Here is a 16,127-nt window from a genome sequence, read left to right as displayed (position 1 = left end):
TAATTATAAATAAAAGTTGTCATGGCATACCAAAGACATCTGTGTTTTTAAACTATCAAGGTGAAATGCACACAGTCAGAAATATGCCTCATTACATGGCAAAGACCCCCAGTAACCGTACATCAACTAACTTTTGGGATCATTGGGCTCTCTCACAGACGCACACACACTAACATTCTGGTGCTAGCATAGTTAACTATGCAGTGTCTCGTCTCAAGCTGAATATCAGAGACACCGTATTATCCAGCTTCTGACTAAAATTTAGCACTCAGAGATTGTCTAAATATTGAGTGCATTATAAATATTATTTATTATTATTTATTATTAACATGATCTACACAGATGATCTACAGTCTCTCACTTACTCTTGCACCAAGAGTTGGTCTCATTTTTGTTACAGCAGATGATGATTTGGGCCCATTTCATGCTGCATGGTGCAGTGGGGAGTGACTGGATACCAATATAGGCACTGAGGCATCACTGAGTAGCTATGGGATAGTTTTAAGTTGCAAAATACTGTGAAACAAGCAGCCTCACAATCATGTTTCTCGTCATGTTTAATTTCACACACAAAAGGAGTTCTGACACCCATAACCAGATTATATTAGTCCTGCCTAACAGAATCCACTGGCAGCAGAGACGCACGACTGAAACAATTGGTGTTTACGCATGTAAAAATATGACAAGGTATTTGAGACTGTCGTATGACTCAGTACCAGAACAGTCGTAGTATACTGTGTTTGAAACACTGGTCCCAAGTGTTGAATGAATAACAGATTTCTAGTCTTAGTTCCAGAATTATGAAACAATTGATTTGACCACACTTCTGACTCGTGTTACTAGGTGTGTGTTGTACACAGGACAGGGTATGTAGCTAGGATGATTGTATGTTGTACACAGGACAATCCGTATTACTATGTTGATGTTTCAGGGTTCATTAATTGGAACAGCTCTGGTGTTTGTCCTCCACCAGAACTTTCCCAGACACCTGGTACTCCAGGGCTCTCCAGTTGATCACGTTCCCAGGGGTGAAGCTCATTTCGCTGGAGAATTGTTGAATCTCACAGTGCGAGAGGACATAGTCCCACATGTGAACGTTGGAAATCATGCCCACGAAAGACTGGTCGGCTGCAAAACCACTGCCATGGGAATCCTGCTCCTAAAGGAGAGGTGGTACTGGTCAGGGTAAGGGTTGGTTGACAGTAATTTAGCCATTTTATTGATGCTTTATTTAGAATATATAGATTATTTATAAATAATCTACAGATTGACAAACAATGGCACAGGACGTGGAATTACTGTCCAACTCATAAGAATGATTTTCCTGCGTTCTTTATGTCAACATAGAAAGCTGTGTCCACTAGGAGGCAGGTCAGCGGCAAAACATTTTGTGACTAAATACGTTGACAAATACTTCAGATTTTGTACAACAGCAATAACCATGGCGACATAGGAGGAGGTATGTCTTTATGTCTAACTGCGAAACAGCTCACATATTTGCTCTTAAAAATTTTGTGTACTACTACTTCTTCGCTGTTTCCTAATTTTATCTCGCAGCACGTCAGAGAATCTTTGGCATACTGCCCCACGATTTTTGTTGGCATTGCACCTTGCATATGCGTGCATTTAATGGCCAGAGAGACGTGCACAATGTACACGCCAAACAAACGCAGCCCTTCAGCGTATGCCTACACGTACTACACGTGAAGTATATTTCAACCTTACCTGTCCCAGGACCACTATGGGCGTCCCTTTGAGTGGAACTGACTCTGTGAACTTGCGGGAGCTCGGCTTGCCGTTCAACCACAGCTGAACCAGCCCGCTGTCAGAGGCCCAGGTGGAGCAGAATGGTTGCCAGATGTTGGAGAAGAAGTCAAGCCCGTCAAACCGGGCCTCTTTGTTCTGGACATAGTGAAGGATCCGGCCATCAGCTGCGCTCTTGAAGACCAGGAAGGCATTGTCGCTGGAGCGCGTGGCCATGGAGAAGAGGGCATGGTTCCTGGAGAGGTCTGTGAAAAACCTGTAGGTGTAGGAGATGGAGGGAGAGGGAGGTATTCATACCCTACACTATTCATACTACTGCAACAATATCTGGATGTTAAGTGTCTATTTGATGTTTCTTAAAGAATCCCACCTATTACTGTAAAAAAGCCCACCTGAAACACACGGTCATGGAGGTGAAAGTCTCTTTGGACGTTGTCAGTCTCACGTGTGCTGTGTTGGTCTCCAGAGGAAAAGTGAACACTTTACCTGATAGGTCTAGACAAGCCAGACGTCAATCCCAGTGAATCGTTAGAAAACATCATGTCTCACAGTTTTTATTGTTCGTTTCAAGCTCACACATTAAACCTGGTAGATGTGTCTGTTTTCAGTATACTTAATTCAAAATTTGCAGAGTAACATATCTGACTGTTCATCACAAAATAAGGTTGTTGGAAATCTCTCCAGATTCTGAAAAGCAATGATACAGACAAATGAAGCTATCTTGCTTGATATAGAGCTAGCGATAGCTATCTTTTAAGTTGGTGGTTAACCATGTTTCTATCATTAACATTCTTGTGAATATTCTACAGCTAATTGCCATTACAAATACATTCGTGAAAGATTGTTGGGGTATTAGATAGCAAACTTGCATTTCTTTCACTTTATCACGACGCAGAACGCACCGCTACACTGAGGTGATTCAACAAGCTTCTGTATTGCACACTGCCTGGTCACTCGCGCGCGGTGTTTCTTGAGTTTTATTGGGCACTGGTCACTCGCGCTGAGTTTATTGAGTGAATTTTGACTATGGCAGTCAGTGTAATAGTGTGTGATATTCCCTGCCATAAAGTCAACATTTATGTGTATCGCCAACCTGTTATTGAATGAATATGGTAATTATATTGTGATATTTACGATTACAGGTAAGAACGATATATAATGTATCGACCCCCCCGACCTGTGGTTTTTACCTCTTTTGGGGGGGTCCGAGCCTTAATCGGAGGGGTCAGACCCCCCCAAGTCCCCCCATAATTCGCACACTGGTCGTAACAACAGAGCGGTAAATAGACACTGGAGAAGTATCAGATTCTGAAACAGAATACGAAGAGAGTAGTAAATAGGTAGTAACAGAGTAGTAAATAGGTAGTAACCAGTGTGCGAAATACGGGGGGTTCCGGGGGGGGATCGACCTGTTGGAAAAATTGAAGATGGAACACATTTATTCTGTATAAGAATGATTCTGTGTTCAGTATTCCTTGGGTGCAAAGAGAGGCCTAACCCCAAATCTGAACTCTGGGTAAACATACAAGACCCTTATCTTGGGGCTGAGGACTAAGAAGAGGGGGGTTTTGGTTGTTTTAAGGAGATACTGTGTGACAAAGACTATAGGTGGAGACACAAGGTCTGGTGACCATTTGCTCGACACCTATGTGAAGGAGCTTTTACGACCCCAGGACCGGAGATCCTGTTGTTGTGTTTCAATCAGGGTTGATGTCGTAAACACGCACACACGTAAACACGCACGCACACACGTGCGCCAGGTCTATGCAAGGAGCCAATGAAGAAGAGCCATGGCACATTTGTATGCCTTTGTCTTAACCAATGACTGTAAAGAGCGGGGCTGCTTAAATAGGTAGCTAGCGCAACATGCTAGCAGACAAACTTTGTAGCACAATGGCGTGTGATGTTTTTGTCTCCTTGTGGGCCGGCCGCAAGCAATAAAGCTTTCTTAAACTTGTTCACCGACTGACTGCAATGCTTGATAGATTAATATTCTTGACACAACCCCCTGATTAACCCATGAGCCCCCCTGAAAGCCTCAAAAGCAAAATTTGAAGGGGGTCTCATATTTTTTTTCAAATTAAATAAATTAATATTGTCACTAATGGTCACTAAAATGTTCTTAAGTATCTCTAAAGTATTCAGAAATCAAAACTTTTATTCATCATTTTTTTGCCAAGCGGAGCCAGCCAGTCCTGTGCGCCAAACAGAAACGTTGAGAAGTCAATGGCTAGCAAGCGAAAGCTAACCAGAGTGTATTGTGAGAATGCTGTTGTTTTCCTGTTTCTCTTTATTTTTTAATTTCCAACAACTTCCAACAACTTCCAACAACTTCCAACAACTTCATATTCTTCTTATTCTATTTCTTCCGTGGCACCTTTCAGCGCCTTCAAATCTTCAGCTATTAAAACCGTTCAGCTATCAAAAAATTCAGCAGTTTCAGGCCATGGGTGCTATGACTTTTCAGCTTTGTACCTCTTATGCTTGAATTAATATAAATCAATATTCATAATATTTTTAACATGGGTTTCCAATGGAGTTTTCTTTCAAATCCTCTCAAACTTCTTTAAACTACTTCAACTTCCAAATTCTTCTTCTTCCTCAATCTTTCAGCTAGAGCCACCATTTAAACTTTAAAATGTTGACAAAACCCTAAACTATTTTTAAATAATTCAGATTTTTGATATCTATTCAACTTTTTTCAATATCACTGATTATGTTTCATGACTTTTTCAAGCCGTTTCTGAGATTTACATGGGTGTGTACGTGAAAGCCCAGAGTGCAGAGTGAAACGCTTAGAGTGGTGGCCTGAGCTTCGGATGTCGTTGAAAAAATATTTCTAGTTTGCCAGCATTGCCACAATTTTCGCTCTTCATGCTTCATTTTTGGATCAATAAATAGCTAATTTTGTGCTGGTCGTAGACAGTTGTCTGTTGAATCCAACAGACGTACACATTTGTTCAGAGCCCCACGAAAGCGAGACAAAGTTCAACTCTCGCCCCATAGAGACCAATGCAAATCTGGTGACAAAATCGTCAGAGAAAGCAAAAAGAACAAGATTTTGAAACTGCCGGTAGAGTCTGACCGCACAGACATATAAAGGACATCTCTGGTTTCGGCAGAGTCTCACTATTATTTTTCCAACTTCTTAGTTCTTCCGCCGTTTTTTGTCCTTCAACTAGTCCTGCATACTTTCATCGATTCCTACAATTTTTTTATCAAAACGTTCAGCTCCTTCAGGAGATGTTGGCTATGACTTTTGGTATTTCTCACTTTTATACTTTTTAAGACATTAAGGTTTTCGTGCAAATTATTCTCCCATTAAAAGTAATGGTAAATCCTTTCAAATCATTAAAAAGCTTCCTCCTCTTTCAAACGTAACTACTTCAGCATACTTTCAGCTAGAGACACCATTCAACCTTTAAAATGTTCACAAGACATTCAGCTATTCCCAAATGATTCAGTTTTTTCAAATATTCAGCCAATTTTGAATTATGACAATTTGAAATACATTAAAATGTTTGCTCCTTCTTGATTTTTATGAATGAGCAGCAAGCAGAGTGGCACACTGCTGCCTGCTCTTTTTCTGATATTCAACTAAATTGTCAAACAAATTCCTCTAACTTTCATATAGTTTAACTTACAGAAACAAGGTATACCTTAAAATGTAGGAAATATTGTCCTCTTTCAGCCAATGTAACTACTAAAGAGCTCACATTTACAGATTTTCAGCTATGAGCCTTGAAGTGAGAGCAGCCTTTCAAATTCTCTCACTAACTTCAATGGAGAGGTGGGTAAAATCCGTCAGAGAAAGCAAGAAGGAAGACGATTTCGAAACTGCCGGTAGAGACATATTTCTGACCGCACAGACATATAAAGGACATCTCTAGTCTTGGGTCTCGGAAAATATCCTAATTTTATTGATTGGACGTGTAGTTTTGCGTCTAGGTCAACTTGTTTGAGGTGTGGATGCTAGGTAAATGTTAGTTTTTCTCTCTGCCTAGCTCGTTAGCTATCACAACTGCGCCATCACCGTGGCAACCAAACAGACACGCACCATGAACGTTTTTGAAACTGCCAAAGGAGTTGTATTTCTGACCGCACAGACACATAAAGGATATCTATGGTTTCTTGGAATGAAATATACGTAATTATGTGGCCAATGTAGAACAGCGGACAGATTCGATATTTGATTTTTTGTTAGTTATATGGCCATTCTAGTGACGCTACTGTCATCATGGCTGCTAATAGAACGGCGAAACCAGGTCACATACGGTCTAATAACTATCATTCATTATCTAGCTACAAACAGTCAGGGAGTCAGGTGGCTGAGCGGTTAGGGAAGCGGGATAGTAATCTGAAGGTTGCCAGTTCGATTCTCGTCCGTGCCACATGACGTTGTGTCCTCGGGCAAGGCACTTCACCCTACTTGCCTCGGGGGAATGTCCCTGTACTTACTGTAAGTCGCTCTGGATAAGAGCGTCTGCTAAATGTAAATGTAACATGTAACAAATGCTTCGTAACTGAAGAGTATTTACTTTTTATTGGCGATATTGAGAACAGTTGTTAAGAAACTTGTCTTTAATCAAAAGATGGTCTCCGTTTTCAATTTGAAGCAGTAGATCTAGCTTATGTAGGAAATTTTCCATTGCATCCTCTCTCTAGCTTCACGCCTTCGGTTATTATTCAAGCCTACGGTGTTAATACAGTCTGTAAAAATACCACTTTGACACACTTGCAAGAAATGATCCGTTGGTTAGATGTAGCATGATCTTATTATTTAAGTATTAAAAAAACTCACCAGGGACAACGACAACATTGGCAACCCTACTATGAATTATTATTTTGATGTCATCTTAAATTAAGTGTCTGAACAGGACTGGGTGTGCAGGCACACGTGATTAGTTTCTCCTCCTTCTTGAACCTGAAACCTAGATTCTAGGTTAGAAATGTTGGCAGTCTGTTGCCAATGACCAACGGTTGCTACGTTTTTCCAGCAAGTTCAAGTCATTCCAGTGTTGTCCTTTTACCTTCAAGTTCGTTCAACCCAGACTTCAGCAACTGTTTTTCTGCTAAGTTTTCACATTTCCTGCAGCTCATCTTGTTTGAGGTGTGGATGCTAGGTAAATGTTCGTTTTTCTCTCTGCCTAGCTCGTTAGTGATCACAGCTGCTCCATCGCCGTGGCAACCAAACAAACACGCACCAGGAAAGCAAAAGGAACACGTTTTTGAAACTGCAGGTAGAGTCGTATTTCTGACTGCACAGACATATAAAGAATATCTCTGGTTTCGGCAGAGTCTTGGGTCTCGGAAAATATCCTTATATTTTGGATTGGACGTACAGTTTTGCGTCTAGGTTATCTTGTTTGAGGTGTGGATTCTAGCTACATTTCTCTTATTCTCTGCCCTCAGAGCGTTAGCAATCATAGCTGCACCATCACCGTAACGACAGACACGCACCACTCAGTCTCTCACACAGGTGATTGGTACGTTTACTTGACCATGAGAAACCCGATTACTAGCAATTGTCGGTTTATACCAATAATACGATTACTCCGTTTACATGTGTAATTAGTTATGCGATTACTCAATAAACGCGTCTACATGATTCTTTTTTATTAATCGTTGTATGCTCCACGGCCAAAACTTGCACCATCATCCTTCTGCAACAAAGTGGCGCCGTGTCTTCCTGTATCGGCTCTACTGCTGTATGTTTCATTCCATCAACACATTGAATCCTACTAAGAAAGCCGAGTAAACACACTCAATGGTAGGCTACATCTGCTACTGCTATTACTATCCCAACTATAATTTCAGCTGTTAAAACGATAATATTCTTTTTACGACTAGCTAGCCTACTTCTTCTGTTTAACAGTTCAGCTTTCAGCTTCTCCCGCATTGTAGGCTATTTTAGCTGTTAGCGTTGTTAGATGATGCAGTTCAGATTCCACACTGCCTCTTTTGTGTGACTCACACATTTTTAAAATTAATTTCAGCTTTCAGCTTGCGGGTATTTTCTCATTTATCACTTTTATACTTTTTTAAATATTAAGGTTTTTGTGCAAATTATTCTCCCTTTAAAAGTAATGGTAAATCCTTTCAAATCATTGTTGGAATGCTGCTCCAGCCCCTTTCAAAAATACCTTTCGGTTGCTTTGAAGCTTCAGCTTATAACTTTCTACTAAATGTTCACAATTTTCCGCTTTTTTAGCATGGTCAGCTATCCCCATTCAGGTTTTCAGCATTCTCACTGCTGTTTCGCAGGAACAGCCGTTTCTAGTTATTATTATTTTTGCCCCCCTAAAACTCAGTCAATATTTGTCCTACATAGACAACCTAGGTGTCAAAAGTTTTGTCTTGGTAGCGATTGAGTTGCTTCTATTGGGATTTACGTTCCGTTGCATGGTTTAGGCTCAAGTTAAGTTTTTGTGGCGAAATGTGAAGCTAACGGTGGCTAATTTGCTAGCCACAGTCACTGACGTTACTAACGTCACTACGTCACTAACGTCACGAAAACACGCGTGACTACCTGTAGCAGAACATTAGTTTCGCATCTGTTAACTTGGGGGATAGCTAGGCTAACTATAGTTTTACTGCAAGGCAGCTGCAGAAACGCCACAAGCAAAGAGGCCAGCTGGGTGAAAACTATTTACTCACTTTACTTTGTGATGTGAAACACAATTGTGAAATGTAATGTACAATATTAGCTGATATTATTAAGGAAGTAGGCCCACATCTACTTTCGGAAACAGTAGTCTACTATTTCACTGAAGCATTAGCATGACATTAGCCTCTGTTGCCCGGGCAATACATACCACAGTGGTCTATCTGTTTTCAATCGTTAAAATAAACATTTCTCACAAATACATTTGTGATAATATGACAAATACATTTGTCATAATACATATGACAAATACATTTGTCATAATACATATGACAAATACATATGACAAATACATTTGTCAACATTCGTTGTAGGATTTATTATGACATTACAAGTAAACGATTTGTTGGTGAAATTATCATTACCTGTGGTTTCAAACCAGTGTTGCTCACTGCAACGCTGTAGCTTACGCGAGACACACTACAAACTACATCTACACAGCTGTTTAGGAAGTCAAACGGCGACAGAACATGTTCGGCACTCCCCTTACTAAATCAGTCTATCTAACTACTAACCTGAACTTCATTGCCACAGCCTAAACTTTGTCAATCAGTTCATGAAAATAATTAATGTCAGCCTAAACCGTACAAAGGAACGTTAAATCCAATTCAACCAACACAATCGCTACCAAGACGAACACAGCAGTAGTCTAGTGTACTGTAGTAGTACGATTTACCGGGGCAGCTTCTCCACACAGGGCTATATCGCATTTTGCGTTGTTACTGACAATGATCGCTACTAGTGATCTTTTTATGAATGAGCGATTTTCCACTAAATAAATGTCAAGCTTATTTACGTTTTTGGGGGCATATTTTCAGTTAGCAGATGGTACTGTTTGAATCGCGATTCCGTCTTCTACTGCTGGTAACGTCGTAGAATAATCTTCAGAGGGGGTTCTTTATTAATGAATGAATGCAATATGAGTAGGCTAAATGCCTGAACAGATCACGAGAAGGGAAAAACTTAAAATGACGTTTAAGTCATAGAGATTAGGTCAATTTTTACACCGGTCTGCCAAATGTATTCGTTTTGATTCAGCTATGAGGCTGCCTCTTGCAGGGGAAATGAGAAGACATCTATTTCATTCTACACTTCACTCGTATTTTGAGTTGTAAATGAGCAGCAAAAAAGATGCTTTTAAATCTATGTAATCTTTATAAATAACAAGTATGCATTTTTATATAAAATATACAGAAATATCAGTTGAAAAAATGTCATTAAAAAATGGACCCCTGTGCAACCGACGCAAGCAAGCACACCCTCACAATTTCCCCAGAAATTGTACCCTCTCTAGTTGCTCTTGTAAATGCGCCAGATTGGTGCCAATCATTGTCATGTCTGCATTGTAATGCACAATTTTGCCTCCTTGTTATGAAACAACGTGCATTCTAACAACTTTAGCCAATGCAACCTCTTATGTCAGTGTTGCTTTACGAATACTAGCCTACCATATAGAATAATAGTAGAATACTAGAATAATAGCATATCGGATTATCAAAAATGGTTAAGTGTGTGCGTGTGTGTTGTCATGTAGGCTATAGACTGATTGTCTTGGCTTGCATCCATAAAATAGTTACTGTAATGTTATACCTACTGCCAGTAGCGGACTGACCATCGGTATTGCCATGTTTATTTTACATAAAGCTCCCAAATTTTTTTTCCGCTCAAATCAGCCAAAATATTTTGCTCGCATTAACTGTAGAACTCCCTACTAGCATCACATCAAACCCAGAATGTGCATACATTAGCAGGGCACTTTGGTGGCGTATACGGGGCCGGTTCTGGAGGGCCGGTCTGGATCAAAGTCCAAGGCCTATTTTTACTTCCAGTCCGTTCCTGCCCTCTGCACATTGAGCAAATTTTGATCGGTATTGCGCAACAATCGAGAGATGGGGACCCCCCCCCCCCCCCCGAATATTGACAGGTATTTCGCACACTGGTAGTAACAGTAGTAAATGAGTACTAACAGAGTGGTAACATAGTAGTAAATAGGCAGTAACAGAGCAGTATCATGGTAGTAAATAGGTAGTAACAGGGAAGAGTAGTATTATAGGTAGTAAAATGGAAGTAACAGAGTAGTAAATAGGTAATAGAGTAGTAACAGAGTGGTTAATAGATAGTTACATAGTAATACCTCGAGGCTCAGAATAGCCGGATGAGAACATCAGAAGTGTAAGAATAAGCTTCTTCATCTACAGTATAGAAAAAAAAAGATTTATAATATATTTCAAAAAAATATTTAAACACATTTATTTCACTTTACATTATGCAAACATTTGAAAACCGTAGAAAACGGTGCCATGTTGTTCAGATTATCCAAGTTTTGTTGTATCAAGATGTTGTTTAACAGTAGTGAGACACTACTCACACTAATCACAAGAATATTATGTCTCGTTCCTACCTTGTCGACTGTGTTCTCATCTGGAAATTATGAGATAGTGTGAGAGTGGTTCGTTCAAATTTAAACTCAAATTTATTATCTGTGTGTGAGTCTGTGTCAGCATGTGTCTGTATTGTTGAATGTCTGGTGCGTGTGAATGTGTGTTCATGTGTGTACGAAACTTCACACGTGTTGCTGATTAATCTGGTCACTTCCTCCTTTCTCTCCAGTATTTAGCAAAGCAGCCTCACATCCTTCTCCTTCCTGTCAAAGGAGTCTGTCACAACCTGTCCAGATCAGGCCCTCAGACAATAGGCTGCTAACACATGCAAAACCTCTCCCAGACCTGTTGATTAACATAAATAGATAAGATAAAACATTATTAATCCAAAAGGAAAGTCTCGTGCCATAGATTGCTCGAAGGTTACAACATTGTCCAAGTTATTGGTATCCTTTCTGCCAGATAGCACCACACACAGCTGAGTTTGTGGGCATTATTTGGGCGTTATGCTAAAACCTGAGTCTATCTGCCTGCTTGGCCCCCCTAGCTTCCTGTCCTACCAGTAGAGTTCCATCCCCAGACAACATCTGTCTTTTGACAGAAGAGCTTTCACTTAGGAGAGGCTTTTGGCTTCAGCATCATTGAACAGCATTCACATTAGTGAGAACGAGTGAAGCTTTCTTGAAATAACAGCAACATTTCTGGCCAGCCCTGAAGATTGGTCTGAAATGACAAATTAAATAGGGCTTTTTGTCTCTCTGAAGGGAAATGGTGTGATACATGGTAAGGGTGAGGTGGGCACAGAAAACACAGCATAAATGAATTGTCTTCAATACTGTTTATTCAAGTACATTTTAAAAAGCAAATTATAAAATGAGAATGGAAAAGGTGTGATTTACTTTGATAAGTGCTGAGACAGGCTGGAAGGTGGGTGGGTAATATAGGTTCCAGAAAGTTTATTTCAAGCATGCTTTCAACAAAGAGAAATAAAATAATATTTGCCGGTGCTGTGTTCTGTGACCCAAGGTGAAATTAGTTAGAACTGACTTGGTTGAGCAATATTTGCATTGTCAAATGATCAGTAAACTTTGCAGCTGCTTAAAGTTCAAAGTTAAAATGTGTTTCCTCTTTGAAGACAAAACAGGAAATGATTTCCCAATATACAGTACAGCACACTCAGCAGCAGATCTGAGTCTTTGACCTGACAACTCTTAGAGCTATCAGCCAAAACCACCAAGACAGGCTTGTGTGCATGCAGTCAGAGCTGTGTGACCATCTGTGTCTAAAGCAACAGGGGCGTCCCTACGGCCCCTGCCGGCCCCCCAGACTGCCCCCTCTCCCAGCCCTGCCGTATGCGACTGAGGCTGCGATCCACACAGGGGCTGATGAGCAGCAGCTTGAGCAACAGCACCATGGTGGGCAGCACCAGACACAGCATGTAGCCTGGAGGGGTCCACCACCTGTAGGAGGAGGAACGCAGGAACCTGTCCCAGCCATACAGGTAGGTGTGGGCTGTGCAGAGCAGCAAGGTCAGGTGGCCCAACTTGGACTGCAGGGGAGGAGACAGAGGTGTGAGTATTGTGGGTGTCACACTTGCGTACACACACACACTTACACATAATGGCACAAAACGTAATTGCCATGTAACGCTTAATGATCAGATAGGAGACAGTCTGACCTTTGCAGAGACAAGAATTTGACCTAAATTAACACATACACACACTCTCAGACGCACACTCGTTTGCAAACGCACACACAGTTCCTGGCTTTACTCAATGCATGCTTCCTAAATTACAGCTAATGAATAACTTAACATTTAAAATACAGCTCCAATTTGGGGAAGACGATAGGGAGGGGGGCTGGTGGTGAGGAAGGAGGGAGAGTGAATGAATTAGAAAATGAGCTTGATGTGACCTAGTTACATTTATGAATGAGTGTGTTCCCTATGGTGATGGTGATATACTCTTCTACACATCCACAGACTGTGAAAAACAAACTCTAAAAAGTAAGCAATTTCTCACACACATACACACATACGTATACACACACCTGTATGAAGCTGAACTCTCTCCAGCTGAGGGTGTTGCTAACTGATGGGAGGGATGTTATCCCCAACAACACGAACAGGCCAAGTCCCAGAATTCCAAGGGAGTAGTAGGAGTCAGAACGCCATGCTACAGTATTGTCAAACTCACTTGTCCTGTTCTCCTTTAACTGAGAAAGAGGAAGAGAGAGGAAGGGAGTGAATGAGAGAAATAAAGAGAGAAAGTGGGAGAGATAAAGGGGGGGAGAGAGAAACCAAAAAGTTTGTCTGCCTTCCCTCCTGTCCACAATGACAGTGTTCATCAATGTTATTCACACAGTATATATGCAGTCATGCTGTTTTGTTGACAAGACACTAGTAGCAGCTGTGTACTGTACTGCTAGTGGTGTGTTTCCCTGATGACCATGCTGAGTCTCAGTTCAAGGAATGTCTGTCCTACCTGGGTGACAATATTTGCACCAATCCAGAATCTCACATAATACCTGAAAAACAATCAACAATTCTGAAACATGGACTATGCTCAAAATAACAATGTGTTAATTTAGCAGACATTTTCTACCAAAGCAATGTTGAGGAGTGGGATTTGAACCTGCAACCTCTTTATCTGCATTAAAATGCTCCACCACTGAGCTATATTATCCCCAGTATGACTGGTGTGCCAGTTTGAGTCTTGCCTGATCTGTGTGAACATCACTTACCGAATGGGTATGATCAGGGTATAAATGGCATGCAGGAAGGCAAAGCACAACGCCAGCAGACCCAGCTGCTTCCTGCACAACATCCAGTGATCCAGCCAATCAGGGAATTGCCTGCAAATACATCACAGACTTTCTAAACAATACCCTGTCTGAAAAGTGCCCCTCCCCTCTGGCCTACAGCCTATCAATACTGAGCATCCAGCAGGTGTCTGACCTGTATTTGGTCCCTCTGTAGAGCTGTAGGAACCCTGCCAAAACCCCAGGGAGGTAACACAGAGTCAGCATGATCAGAGACACGATGGGGAACACCTGCTCGCACACACACACACACACATGGATTAGATCACCAAGTTGGAAAACAGTCAGCTAAATCAGAATGTAGCTGCATGGTACCTTGTTTGCCAGGGAGACCATGATTCTGAAGGAGACGTCTTTGCCCTGGGTGGCGTATGTGTAGATGACATCTCTGGTGAGCAGGTAGAAGAAGAAGGAGGCAGTGAGGCCGATGGCCAGGCGCAGGGGGAGCCTCCACTGAGGGAACAGCTGCAGGGGGATGTCTTCCAGCTCCCTGGCTGAGGAAAGGCAGCCCCGGTCCAGTGAGCTGAGGCCCAGCCTGGTGGCTAGCTCCACCACGCCCTGCTTGGCCTCCGCACTGTCCCCACACACTAACACCTGACGACACACACACAGACGCTGGGCGTCAGCTACGCAATCACTGTATACTTCTGGAAAACACACACACATGCACAGTTTCTAGAACCCCTTTCGAACTGAATTAGGGGTTCTAATTTTAGTGGGAAACCAGCAATGTGTGTATGTGTGTGATCCATGTGTGTGTGATCCACGTGTGTGTGATACATTTGCTGATGGTGCTCTAAAAACGTTCCTATGTGTTTTCACTTTCCTCTATGATTTTACTGGATCTGAAAATAAAACTAAAATATACGTCAATGTTTGTGTTCTTGCACATGAGTGTGTGTGTTTGTGTGTGTGGGTACAACACGCATGTGCTACCTGTCTGTTGGCGTCCGTGGATCCATTCTGCAGAGACCAGGCAGACAGGGTGTTAAAGCCTTTGACCACAGAAGCTCCAGGGACCAGTCTGGTGAGATACGTCAACACACTCTCAGTCAGCAAACTTTACTCTGCACACCGTTCTTTAGTTAAAACACTGGTGTGTTCCGCACCTCTGCAGGTACTCAGCGTTAGCCTCGGGGTATAGGTCCTTCTTCTGGTTGTTACTGACATCCACCAACACCTGCCATCCAATCAGGATATCAATCATCAGATAACCAAATCAAAAAAAGATGATCTTCATCAATATAATGAGGTATATATATAATATCAGTCAATGAATATTCATGAGGAGGACATGAGGATATTGAGGGCTGACCTTCCCCTTTAGCTGTGGTCCCAGAGACTCCAGGAAGTCATAGTGTTCTCTGTGGACAGCTATGAAGACCAGCTGGGCTGACTGGGCAGCTGCTGCATGACCCTTAACCTGTAAGTACATCAGTAACATGTCGACATAAACGCAAAGTACAAAACCAGTGAGCCGACAGACATGCAAACAGGCAGACAGGCAGAGACAGACAAACAAATAAACAGACAGTCTGGCATTCAGGACAAACATACAGAGAGGTTGACAAACAGGCAGACAGAAAGACAGACACACCAACAGACAGGCAGAGACAGACCAACAGTCAGACATACAGCCAGGAAGACCGACATGCAGACAGTCAGACAGACAGACAGGTACCTGTGCTCCTTGGGGCAGAGGGCCGCAGTTGTGGGGTCTCCTGCTACCAAAAACCACCCTGTAGCCTGCCTGGAGAAGACGTTGGCCCAGAGAACGGCCCAGGTCCCCCGTCCCAAAGATGCACACCAGCTCACATTCAGAGGGGGTCGGGTGGCCCAGCGGAGACAGTGACACACACTCGGTCTTCTCCTCCATGTGCATGCTGGCAGGTGTGATGTCTTCAGAGAGAGAGACAGACAGGGCAGATGTCTGCTAATGTTAGTGTTGACACTCGACAGTCTGACAGGGAAATTCAGGTGGGACTGAATCTTAAAAGCAAAGCTTAGTTAGTCCCAAAATGACAAGTCCGGAGTTCCCAAATGATAGTCCTCAGAGTCCTGTCAGCTCCTGCAGGTCTCCTGTAGTTTTTCCAGAGGTCTGAAGATGTCCTGCGTCTATGGAGCTTGTGTGTGTGTGTCTCTCTCTTTTATCTCTCTCTCTTCTCACTGTCTGGCAAGTATTTGAGCCCATTAAAATGGGTGAGGGAAGTCTTTCAGGTTAAGAAGAAAAGGGAGTGTTTGTGCGTGTGTGTGCTCCCCCTCTGTTGCTATGAGCCAGTGTCTCAGAGGACATGCAGTTCTGGGAAGGAGTGTGCTATTGTGCAACTGCGGAATGCCACGGCGACCTGCCAAATCCACTGGGGGTTTCCAGGATTAGGGGAATCTGTGCTATACCCACCAACAACTGCAACTGTCTTCATACACACACACACACACATAAAATGAGAATCAAAAAGAGCCATCTGCCCACATGCTTTGTTAGATCAACAAATGGTTAG

General features: G+C 42.2%; 2 protein-coding genes across 2 annotated transcripts; both read right to left on the bottom strand.

Annotated features, from left to right (window-relative positions):
• Nucleotides 1-360: 360 nt before the first annotated feature.
• Nucleotides 361-10,963, bottom strand: LOC136944768 (serum amyloid P-component-like). The gene is made up of 5 exons (XM_067238661.1): nucleotides 10,830-10,963; nucleotides 10,563-10,620; nucleotides 2,157-2,259; nucleotides 1,726-2,020; nucleotides 361-1,159 (listed from the first exon to the last, which is right to left on the bottom strand). The coding sequence occupies exons 2-5, from the start codon at nucleotides 10,618-10,620 to the stop codon at nucleotides 938-940; spliced, it is 678 nt and encodes a 225-aa protein (XP_067094762.1). The 5' UTR covers nucleotides 10,830-10,963; the 3' UTR covers nucleotides 361-937.
• Nucleotides 10,964-11,634: 671 nt separating this feature from the next.
• LOC136944557 (metalloreductase STEAP4-like) lies at nucleotides 11,635-15,873 on the bottom strand. The gene is made up of 10 exons (XM_067238365.1): nucleotides 15,311-15,873; nucleotides 14,945-15,052; nucleotides 14,739-14,809; nucleotides 14,566-14,653; nucleotides 13,945-14,223; nucleotides 13,766-13,860; nucleotides 13,552-13,662; nucleotides 13,293-13,335; nucleotides 12,859-13,023; nucleotides 11,635-12,358 (listed from the first exon to the last, which is right to left on the bottom strand). The coding sequence occupies exons 1-10, from the start codon at nucleotides 15,509-15,511 to the stop codon at nucleotides 12,092-12,094; spliced, it is 1,428 nt and encodes a 475-aa protein (XP_067094466.1). The 5' UTR covers nucleotides 15,512-15,873; the 3' UTR covers nucleotides 11,635-12,091.
• Nucleotides 15,874-16,127: the final 254 nt, after the last annotated feature.

The sequence above is a fragment of the Osmerus mordax genome, chromosome 6, assembly GCF_038355195.1.
Source record: "Osmerus mordax isolate fOsmMor3 chromosome 6, fOsmMor3.pri, whole genome shotgun sequence".
NCBI classification, from domain to species: domain Eukaryota; kingdom Metazoa; phylum Chordata; class Actinopteri; order Osmeriformes; family Osmeridae; genus Osmerus; species Osmerus mordax.
The sequence above is the reverse complement of the archived record's forward strand: the minus strand, read 5'-3'. Positions and strand labels throughout refer to the sequence as shown.